Below are 11,848 nucleotides of genomic sequence, written 5' to 3' on the forward strand. Positions count from 1 at the left end.
AGAGAACGCACACGTTCCCTGAGTGCCAGGAGCTCATTGCAGCGAGGGCACCCCCACAACTTCTGTCCTAGTGGTAGATAGTCGTACATGTGACACTCAGTGCAAAACATTGGAAAGCCCCCACACTCCTGCTGGCTTCCTGCCTTCATATCTAATTCTGTTTAGATATTCAAATATTAAACGTTTAATGAGTGCCTCCCCCTTGAGCTTTCTGTACCTACTACTATCCCTCAAGATATGTCCTTATTCAGTAAAACACCTGCTCCTAGAGAGTGAGCAATAGAGCTAATAGCAAGTCCCATTTCTCAGCAAGAACACAGCCAGGACAAAGAGAAAAAAGAACCCCCCTGTTAACAACACATATATATGGCTTTGAGAAAAGCCCTCCAAAAAGAAAACCAGAGCTCACTTAGCCTTTTCTGTTCCACTCCTCATCTCCGTTGCTACTCCTCTCTGCTGCTTCCAGAGACAAAGAATTCAGAAGCACATAATATTCTCCAGGAGAATTAGGATTGCAACTTCTGAGTAGTGCCTAGAGATCACCTGGGATTAAATCTGCTATCTAGATGATGGAGATCGATTCCCTTTGAGAAAGTGGCTGCTCTGGAAGATGCTCTGTGTAACGTTATACCCTATGTTATACCAAATCTTGCCCCACAAAGGCTTCACCCCCAAACCCTCAAAATTGTCTGAACTTGAAGCTGGGAACCCAACAGGGACAACTGATTTCTGTAACTGGGTGTTCTGTTATGATTGCAGGAGATCTCCAGGCCTCACCAGGAGGTTGGCAACCATAGAAGGAGAGAGAATTATGGAAAAGAGACCCTATGGGGACTTTCAGGAAACAGAAAGAGTAAATAGTGGAGGAGGGGGAAATGAGATTGTCATTTGTGTTCACTTTTTGTGATGCCCAAACAAGAGGATTGGACAAATTCATGGAGGGAATTTCTCACTTCTATACAATATTCATATCCCACCTTTTTCCATGACTCAAGGTGGTTCGAAAGAAAAGGTTGAGAAAGCTTGGTCGAGCTCTTCAATCTTGCGAATAAATGCACATTGTGCACAGCATACTCTGAAATCGGGTTGTTGGATGCCAGGAATAGTGAGAAACTTTGTTTTGTTCTCATGCTTTTCAGGGCATCTGAGAGGTTGCTGCAGGAAATAGGATGGCGGTGTAGGGCTGCCAAGCTGGAGTCTGGCATCCCCAGCACTGTTGGGGAATTGGTTTGGAGTGGATGTGATGTCACGTTATCTTACATCTGAATGAAAACCCAGATGTAAAATTAGTGGGGCTCAGTAGATCCTCTGGAAACTAACTGTTATTTCCCTGAGGTGGCAGATGTACTAAAGTGACTACAGGGGTTTGGGTCAGGTAAGGGGCCATGCAATGTCCTTTTGCCTCTTTCTTTTTCTTTCATCAGCTTGGACTCAATGCCATATACAAGATCCCCGCTAGTGGGAAAGAAACAAATCAGCAGAATTTATAGCTGCCCAAGGCTAATGGGTTCCAAGTCCTTCTTTTTCTGCCTCTTCTGTAACTTATTAAAAAGTGTGACAATTTTGGAGGGTATGAAGGCCAAGGTATCACAACCCTAAGAACCGGGGTGCATGAAAAATGTTTCATAAGCAAACAGAATAGCAAGTGTAGGCTATTACTCTATATTCCACTTTTCTTTCCCTCCCAGGTAATGAAGAAATAGTGTCATTCCGTTCTCTTTGCAGAGGTGTGGAAACAGCCGCTGCTCTTCCAGTCCAGGTAGGGGAGATGAGTGAGGAGAAGCCTTGGTCTCCCCTCCTTTCTCAGGGGGGCTTTTCTCCTGCGGTTGGAGCTGAGGGGCCCAGGCAGAGACATTGAACACCACTCAACAATAACTACATCTCAGAGTATTAAAAGAACTGGCAGAAATAATCTCAGAATCCCTTGTGTAAAGGACCAGAGGCAGCCACTCCTGGGTCCCATAAAGTGTGAGTTCCTCTGAACCAAAAAAAGGACACAGTTCACTTAATAAAAATTATTTTTGTTTATTCAAAACAGCAAAATTAATGACAGCTATAACAACATTAGCAGAAGGTGCCAATAACTATTTGAAAAGCTGCTAATATCAATATCAAGAAGCCTAATATTGTGAAATCTGCAAAATTCATGATAGCACCTCCTTGGTTACATAGAAGCAAGCAAATGAAAAATCATACTTAGCCAAGAACAAAGGTTGGCATCTAGAAAAAAGGTGCCATGAATCACAAGCTAACATACGAATGCAGGATCCAACAAGGGTCGTTGTAGCCTTGAACAGTTCGGAGTCAAGCACTAATGAGAAATGCGAGACAGAGAGACCCATTTTACTTTAACTAAAATCCTTAATAAAAATGGCTGCTCTTATGCTAAGTTCATAAACAGGGTTTAGCAAAATACACTTTCTTTACGCCTTGCAATAATCTTTAAGAATTCCTGGAAAACAGGAGAAGTCCCAGCAGACTGGAGGAGGGCTAATGTTGTTCACATGTTCAAGAAGCGGAAAAAAAGAGGGCCCAGACAATTACTGTCCAGTCAGCCTAACATCAATACCCAGAAAGATTCTAAAGCTTATAATTAAACAGACAATCTGTAAGAGAATGCTTTGATCACTAAAAGTCAACATGAGTTTCTCAACTAGTCATGCCAGACTAATCTTATCTCTCTTTTTTTTTTGCTAAAGTGACAAGTTTGATAGACGAAGGGAATGCTGTAGATGTACCATCCCTTGATATCAGTAAAGTCTTTGAAAAGGTCTTCCATTACAGTCTTGAAGCAAACTAGTAAAATGTGGTCTAGACAAGGCTACTGTTAGATGGATTTCTAATTGGTTGACTGACCAAACCCAAAGGGTGCTCACCAATGGCTCATCTTCAACCTGGAGAGAAGTGACTAGTGGGGTGTCACAGGGTTCTGTCCTGGGCCCAGTACTATTCAATATTTTTTATCAGTGACATGGATAAGCATAAGCATTGTATTGTCATTGTGCACGCACAACGAAATTTACAGCAGCATTCCTCGATGCACACAATTTCAGACTCATACATCATCCTCACTTTCCCCTTCCTCCACCCATCCCTACACAGCCCCAAACACATCAATACGAAGCCGCGGAGTTTAGCATAGCCACAGCTCTAGAGTAGAAGCTGTCTCTAAGCCTCTTTGTTCTAGTTTTGAGACTTGTATTGTCTGCCGGATGGTAACAGTTCAAAAAGAGAGTGTGCTGGATGAGACGGTTCCCTCAGAATATTTTGGGCTTTTTTTAGGCTTCGGGAATTATAGAGTTCTTCCAAGGAGGGGAGAGGGCAGCCGATGATCCTTTGTGCAGTAGTGATCACCCTTTGGAGCGCCTTCCTATCTGCCACTGTGCAACTGGAGAACCATACACAGATGCAGTAGGTTAAGACACTCTCTATAGCACAGCGGTAAAAGGACACCAGGAGTTTTCCATCCAGTTGTTGTTTCCTTAAAAGTCTCAGATAGTACAGTCTTTGCTGGGCCTTCTTAACCACTGCGGCAGTCTGTACGCCCCAGGTCAAGTCCTCTTTAATCATAACGCCCAGAAATTTAAAACTAGCCACCCGCTCTACTTGATCTCCATTTATAGTCAAGGGCTGAATTTCTGAGCTATTCCTTCTGTAGTCCACTATAAGCTCCTTTGTCTTGTTAGTATTAAGAACCAGGTTATTTTCCCTGCACCATGAGAGCAGTCGGTCCACCTCACTCCGATAGGCAGACTCATCCCCTCCAGAGATGAGCCCCACCACCGTTGTGTCATCAGCAAATTTGATAATGGTGTTACTACGATAGACAGGAGTACAATCATATGTATAAAGGCCTTTTGGCTAAGATCAAGTGTAGTGTGTGTGTATAAAGGGTGAACAATAAAGGACTCAACACACAGCCCTGTGGCGTTCCCATATTTAGAGTAAGAACTGAGGAAACCTGATTTCCCAGTCTAACCCTCTGGGAACGTCCAGACAAGAAGTCCCTAATCCACAAACAGATTGAATGTGAGAGTCCAAGATCCACGAGTTTTGTCACCAGTCTTTGTGGTAGGATTGTATTAAATGCGGAACTAAAGTCCGCAAAGAGCATTCGCACATAATTCCCCTGTTGTTCCAGATACGTCAAAGCAGTGTGGAGACTAATGGCAATGGCGTCCTCTGTAGATCTATTAGGCCGATATGCGAACTGATGTTTATCAAATGTATCTGGAAGGCAAGAACTAATATGCCTATGGACCAGTTTTTCAAAACACTTCATGATGATGGGGGTGAGTGCCACTGGTCTATAATCCTGATAATGAATCCTGATAATGAAATAGAGGGCATGTTAATCAAATTTGCAGATGATACCAAATTAGGAGAGGTAGCTAATACCCTGGAAAACAGGAGCAGGATTCAAAATGATCTGGACAGATTAGAGAGATGTGTCAAACCTAACAAAATGAATTCCAACAGAGATAAATGTAAGATTCTACAATTAGGCAGAAAAAATGAAATGCACAGGTATAGGATGAGTGACACCTGGCTTGACAATAGTACATGTGAAAGGGATCTGGGAGTCTTAGTAGACTGCAAACTAAACATGAGTCAGCAGTGTGATATGGCAGCCAAGAAAGCCAATGCAATTCTAGGATGCATCAATAAGAGTATAGTATTTAGATTGAGGGAAGTAATAGTACTTCTCTATTCTGCATTGGTCAGACGTCACCCATATCAGCAGAGTTTAAAGCAGAGTCACTCTTGTAAGATGAGAAGGTCTATGCACTCATTCCAACCTTCTTGCACTCACTGCAACCTTCTACCACTCTTGGAAAAGAATACTCTCCACGCAAGATGTTCTTTCCATAGGAAGGTTTTATTTTAGCAATTGCAAGATTACACAAGTCTATGCTATACAAGACTATAAAGCTATTCAGAACTCTTCAGCAAGAGCAAAGTTGAACACACACACTGAACTTAAACTCTGAACTTAGGCTATGCAATGCATTGCATCTTATACATCCAACAAGGATACTTTCCCCCCCCACCACGGCAACAGCCTCTCATTGGTCTAGAGTCACAGTTGAACTCACCAATCATGTTAACTGCTAACTGTAGATACTTCGCCCTAGGCTGACTGTCTCCGGCCTCTTTGTTGGGCAATCTTCTGCTGACTAGAAGATGAACCTTTTGTGAACCTTTCTTTTTTATATATCATGACAACCCGGAATACTTTGTCCAGCTCTGGGCACCACAATTCAGGAGGAATATTGACAAGCAAAAGTGGGTCCAGGTGAGGGTGACTAAAATGGTAAAAGGCCTGGATTCTATGCCTAAAAGGAGTGGCTTAGGAACTAGGTATGTATAGTCTGGAGAAGAGAAGGCGGAGAGGGGGACGATAGCCATACTTAAGTATTTGAAGGGATGGCATAAGCATAAGCATAAGCATTTTATTGTCATTGTGCACGCACAACGAAATTAACAGCAGCATTCCTCGATGCACACAATTTCAGACTCATACATCATCCTCACTTTCCCCTTCCTCCACCCATCCCTACACAGCCCCAAATACATCAATATGAAGCAGCGGAGTTTAGCATAGCCACAGCTCTAGAGTAGAAGCTGTCTCTAAGCCTCTTTGTCCTAGTTCTGAGGGCCCTGTATCGTGTATATGTTAGAGAGAGAGCAAGCTTGTTTTCTGCTGCTCCAGGAATAAGGACAAGGAGTATTGGATTCCAGGTGCTAGAAGAGAGATTTCACATAAACATTAGGAAGATCCTCCCGATAGTAAGGGCTGTTTGACAGTGGAATACACTTCATCAGAGTGTGGTGGAGTCTCCTTTGGAGATTTTTAAACAGAGGCTGGATGGCCATCTGTCAGGAGTGCTTTGATGGTGAATTGTACATCTTACAGTTTGTACATCTTACAGTTGAAAATAACGTTATTTGGTCTCTAAGCTTCCATCGCAACAGGGACCTAGTTGTTCTTCTAACTGAATATTTTATATCAGCCTTCAAAAACTGCAGAGGGCAATGTGTCATCATGCAATAATATGAATACTCTCCTACATTCATGATTTGCTAGACTATAAAGATGCAGCACTCATTATACACATGCCGAGCTCTGTAAAAGGCACCCTCCTAGAACATCTGTCTGTCTGGCAATACCTCTTACGAGGAAATCTTCCTTTTCTTTCAGTCTGCAGTTTCCTTTGAGGAGGTGGCTGTGTATTTCACGGAGTCAGAGTGGGCTCTGCTAGATCCGAACCAAAGAGCTCTCTGCAGGGAAGTCATGCTGGAGAATTACAGCAGTGTGGCCTGTCTGGGTAAGGATTTGTCATAGGAGGCAAAGGGGCAAACTGCTACCTTTGCCATGGTGGATGAATCAAAATCTTGAACAGCATTGCTTTGTTTTGAGACCTGAACCGCTACTTGCTCCCTTTTTGTTGCCTGAAGCTGATGGGATGACAGTGAAAGCAATATTCAGCTTGGGCAAGCATAGCAACCCAAGTTGCCTGACTTGCTCAAAGCAACTGAGGTCAGTGTTGTGGCCACCATCCAAGGCAGAGAGGCTGTCCTGGCCTGAAGCCAATGTGGGATTGAGACCCCTCAAAAAGATTCTCAGTCACCAACCATTAGAACACACTTGTCCTCCAAATGAGATTATGGTCATCCCCCCTGCTGTGATCTGGAATGGATCCATCTCCCTTGCACTGGTAGGGGATTGCGGACTTTAATCTTGACCAGGTATCCATTCTCCCAGAAAAAATCTTCCATGGATTTCTTTCCTTCCCCCACGTAAGAACAGTCACTTTTTCTCTCTTTCTATCTGTGCCCAAAGAAGCTAGGAGTGTAAGAGAGACTGAGATGGAAACAGAGAAAGGTCTGACATCCAAAGAAATGCTGGAAAGTTTTTCAAGAGGATGTGAAGAGAATACTTCATTTCCAGATGAGCTAGTTGCTAGTGAGTATCCTTCAAGGTTCTGTCAATGAATAGCCCCAGAGGATTTCTGCTGCACTTCTTAGCAACACTTAGTTTGGGAGAATCACAAAGCCTTCTGGGAAAGTAGGAAGAGAGAAGGGCTTTCTTGGGACTGAAAGCTGGGAGGCTGTGAATCTTCTTTGGAGCTTAACCTCAGTTATGACTCTTGAGCAGTGGCTGTATTGTTAAATATTGGATTTTCCAGGGAAATTTCGGGGGGGGGTGTTACTTAAGAACAGCCAAACTGGAAGAGGCCAAAGTGTATTTTAATGTTTTTTACAAAAAACAGCAGGAAAAAGCCAAAGAAATCTTTGGCATTTGTATGGAACTTCAAGGGAAGATCAGACCTTCTACTATGTGCACTAATGGGACCTGTATTTTTATTCCAGCTGGAGATGAGCAGTGGAATAAGAAGGATGAGGAAGTGCATCAGCTATTGTCAGGTAAAATCAAGAAGGGATATCTGAAAGGAAGCATCAAGAATCAAGACAGATTGAAAAGGCAGAAAAGAAGTAATGTGGTCAGGAAGAGGGATAAATGCATTCCTGGTCAAGGGCAGGAATTCCGTGGTCTAATTCACATGGTGGACGAAGCATATAAGTGCTTGGTATGTGGAATGAACTTCTCAATTAAAACCCAATATGAGATCCATTTGCAAATGCACAATGGAAAGAAGACCCATCGATGCTTGCAGTGTGGAAAAAGGTTCCTTCACAGAGCAGAGTTCTTTAGGCATCAAAAAACACATACAGAAGAGAAACCTTATAGCTGCTCAGACTGTGGCAAAAGCTTCCGAAAAAAATCAGACTTTCTTCACCACCAAAGGATTCATTCAGGAGAGAAGCCATTCATCAGCAGGGAAATTGAAATGACCCTTTCTAGTAGAAGAATAGGTAAATTACATTTTCTGAATCACAATATCATGAACACACACAAATGCTTTCAGTGTGCAAAGTACTTCAAATACAGATCATTGCTCCTTCTCCACCAAAGAATACACACAGGGGAAAAACCTTTTCTAAGCTCACAGTGTGACAAGAGACTCAGTCTAAGTGGCAGTCTTCAAGAGCATCACATAGGTGAAAAGCCTTTTCAGTGCTCAGAGTGTGGAAAGAGATTCAGTCAGACAGGACATCTTCAGCAGCATCAAACAACACATACAGGAGATAAACCTTTTGAATGCTCACAGTGTGGCAAGAGATTCAGTAAGGGTGCCTATCTTCAACAGCATCAAAAAACCCACACTGGGGAAAAACCTTTTGCATGCTCAGAATGTGGAAAAAGATTTAATCACAGTGGCAGTCTTCAACTGCATCAAAGAACACATACAGGGGAAAAACCTTTTCAGTGTTCAAAATGTCAAAAGAGCTTCAGTCATATTGGTAGTCTTCAGAATCATCAAAGAACCCACACAGGGGAGAAACCATTTGAATGCTTAGAGTGTGCAAAGAGATTCAGTCTAAGGAGTAGTCTTCAAAAACATCAAAGAACTCACTCAGGGGAGAAACCTTTTAAATGCACAGAGTGTGGAAAGAGATTCAGTTGGGATAACGCTCTTCGATATCACATCAGAACTCACTCAAATGACAAACCATTGGAATGCTCAGTGTGTGGGAAAAGATTTAATCATAGTGGGAATCTTCAACAGCATCAAAGAACCCACACTGGGGAGAAACCTTTTGAATGCTCAGAGTGTGGAAAGAGATTCAGTCAGAGTAGCAATCTTGCACGGCACTTAACAGTCCACACAAAGGAGAGGCCATTTGAATGCTCAGAGTGTGGAAAAAGTTTCAGTCACAATAGCATTCTTCAACAGCATCAAATAAACCACACAGGTGAAAAACCATTTGAATGCTCAGAGTGTGGAAAGAGATTCAGTCAGAATAGCGGGCTTCGAAACCATCAAAGAACTCACACAAAGGAGAGACCTTTTGGATGCTCAGAATGTGGAAAGAAATTCAGATGCAGTGGCCATCTCCAAGAGCATTTGAGAACCCACACAGGGGAAAAACCATTTGAATGCTCAGAATGTGGTAAGAGATTCAATAGAAGTGGCCATCTTCAAATGCATCAAAGATCCCACACAGGAGAAAAACCTTTTCAGTGCTCAGAGTGTGGAAAGAGATTCCGTCAAAGTAGCAGCCTTCAAGAGCATCTAAGAACCCATACAGGGGAAAAACCTTTTCAGTGCTCAGAGTGTGGAAAGAGATTCAGTAAGAGAGGAAATCTTCAAGCGCATCAGAGAACTCACACAGTGGAAAAACCTTTTGAATGTTCAGAGTGTGGAAAGAGATTCAGTCTCAGAAGCAATCTTCAGCAGCATCTAAGAACCCACACAGGGGAAAAACCTTTTGAATGCTCAGAGTGTAGAAAGACATTCAGTCAGATGAGCAGTCTTCAAGCACATCAAAGAACCCACACAGGCGAAAAACCTTTTGAATGCTCAGAGTGTGGAAAGAAATTCAATCACAGAAGTGGTTTTCGGCAGCATCGAAGAACCCATATGGGAAAAACCTTTTGAATGCTCAGAGTGTGGAAAGAGATTCATTCACAGTGGCAATTTTCAAAACCATCTATCAGAGGTGTAGCTAGGAAAAATGGAGCCCGGTGTAAAATCTGAGTTTTGCGCGCCCCCCCCCATATGCATGGCCTCCCCATGACCAAAGGCTGCCCTCCCCCACTATGCCCAAAGAACAATTTTTTGCACCATGTCATCTCAAAGTCACAATCACATTATAGAACATGTCCCAACTCACAAATCTGAACACATGCCCCAACTCACAAATCTGGGCTCCCTAGTTGAAACAACATTGAAAGTGATGCTGTTTGGGGGGGTTGGGGGAATCCGCCCTGAAACAGCATCACTTTCAATATTGTTTAGAAAAGGAAGCCCAGATTATCCTTTTAAATCCACCTTGTTTAAACTGGGCTCCCTAGTTTAAACAACATTGAAAATGATGCTGTTTCAGGGTAGATCCCCCCCCCCAAAAAAACAGCATCACTTTCAATGTTGGTTGTTGTGTGTTTTCCAGGCTGCGTGACCGTGGTCTGGTAGATCTTGTTCCTAATGTTTCACCTGCATCTGTGACTGGCATCTTCAGAGGTGTATCACAGAGAGAAGTCTGTTATACATTGTGTCCAGACTTCTCTTTTTACAGACTTCTCTCTGTGATACGCCTCTGAAGATGCCAACCACAGATGCAGGCGAAACATTAGGAACAAGATCTACCAGACCACGGCCACACGGCCAGAAAACCCACAACAACCAGTTGAATCCATCTGTGAAAGCCTTCAACAATACTTTCAATGTTTTTTAATCTAGGGAGCCCAGATTCTCCCTTTAAATCCACTCAGAAGGGACCAGAATCTGGAGAAAATTTGAGGGTGCCTGTCAGGGGAGCAATGTTTAAGTTAGCAGTACCAAAATTTCAGGCTACTTTCAGGAGACTATCCTGATGATACCACCCAGGTTGAGTGAAGTTTGGTTCAGGGGGTCCAAAGTTATGGACCCTCAAAGGGAAGCCCCATCTACTATTACCTCCCATTAGAAACAATGGATGATGGGGAACCCCCTAAATCAAACTTCACCAAACCTGGCTGGTATCAGCAAGAGACTATCCTGATGATAACACCCAGGTTTAGTGAAGTTTGGTTCAGGGGGTCCAACGTTATGGACCCGCAAAGGGAAGCCCCGTCTACTATTAGCTTCCATTGGAAACAATGGGGGATGGGGCATACCTTTGGACCCCCTAAACCAAACTTCACCAAACCTGGCTGATATCATCAGGAGTGTCTCCTGATGATAACCAGAAATTTTGGTGCCACTAGTCCAAAAACTGTGCCCCCTGCCGGCCGACAAAGTAAAAACAGTACATTTTTGAGTTTTGGCGCCCCCTACAGATTTGCACCCGGTGCGACATGCACCCCCCTTCATCTGGTGGCTACGCCACTGCCATCTATAAATCCATACAAGGGAGAAAATTTTTGTATGTGTGGGAAAAAATTCAGTCAAAGTAACAGACTTAAAGCACATAAAAGTACCCTCACTAGGCAGTAACCTTTGAAATGCCCAGCATGTGGAAAGAGATTCAGTCACCATAACAGTTTTTAGACACATGAAAGAACCCATGCTGGGGAGGAACCGTTGAATGCTTAGAGTGCAGACAGAGTGCAGTCAAAGTAGCAAGCTTGCAAGAATCTTAAGAATCCACACAAAGGAAAACTTGGTTGAATGCTCAGAATGTGGAATGTAGTTTAATAACAGTAGTAGCCTTTTACTGAAAGAACCCACACAGAAAGAACTCACACAGGAGAGAAGCTGTTTGAATGCTTAGAGTCTGGAAAGGAATTCCAATGTAGGAGCAGTTGTCAGTGGCCTCTAGAAGGTTTTCTAGACACAAAGTTAGAACCTTTTGAATGCTCATCATAAGGCTCTTGTCACCTCCTCAGTTGAGACACCCAATTGGAAGAGTTTGAGTTTATACCCTGCTTTTGTCAACTGCAGTTTGCCTCAATGGAGCTTGCAAACTCCTTCCCTTCCTCTCTCCACAACAGACACCTTGTAAGTGAGAGAGTTCTGAGAGAACTGTGACTTGTCCAAAATATAGCAGGTTTAATGTGTAGAAGTGGGGATACAAGCTTGTTTTACCAGATTGGAGTCCACCAATCATGTGGAGAAGTGAGAAATCAATCCTGGTTCTCCTGATTGGGGTCCCCCAATCTTAACCACTACACACTTATCACCAGTCTTTTCTTCGGCCTGGCATCTCACATTTCCGCATCAAGGCCACAGTTGGCCAGGCCATTGTGATCGCTCGAGGCCAAGGAGGCCTCCCCTGCTTGCAATGTAACTAGTCAATAGAG

The 11,848-nt window shown here is 43.2% G+C and overlaps 1 protein-coding gene across 5 annotated transcripts; it reads left to right on the forward strand.

The window, feature by feature from the left end:
* Nucleotides 1–4,238: 4,238 nt before the first annotated feature.
* On the forward strand, nucleotides 4,239–9,766 carry LOC125425603 (zinc finger protein 883-like). Of its 5 annotated transcripts, XM_048483177.1 has the most exons (6): nucleotides 4,239–4,292; nucleotides 6,203–6,329; nucleotides 6,845–6,967; nucleotides 7,375–8,258; nucleotides 8,511–8,689; nucleotides 9,026–9,766. In XM_048483177.1, exons 1-6 carry the CDS (start codon nucleotides 4,281–4,283, stop codon nucleotides 9,504–9,506), a joined length of 1,806 nt encoding a protein of 601 aa, XP_048339134.1. In that variant the 5' UTR covers nucleotides 4,239–4,280; the 3' UTR covers nucleotides 9,507–9,766. The 5 variants fall into 5 exon arrangements, with proteins under 5 accessions (XP_048339134.1, XP_048339132.1, XP_048339130.1 ...); XM_048483175.1 differs by having other exon boundaries at nucleotides 7,375–8,807; nucleotides 9,228–9,766; XM_048483173.1 differs by having other exon boundaries at nucleotides 7,375–8,689.
* The last annotated feature ends 2,082 nt before the right edge of the window (nucleotides 9,767–11,848 follow it).

The sequence above is a fragment of the Sphaerodactylus townsendi genome, unplaced genomic scaffold, assembly GCF_021028975.2.
Source record: "Sphaerodactylus townsendi isolate TG3544 unplaced genomic scaffold, MPM_Stown_v2.3 scaffold_926, whole genome shotgun sequence".
Taxonomy (NCBI): domain Eukaryota; kingdom Metazoa; phylum Chordata; class Lepidosauria; order Squamata; family Sphaerodactylidae; genus Sphaerodactylus; species Sphaerodactylus townsendi.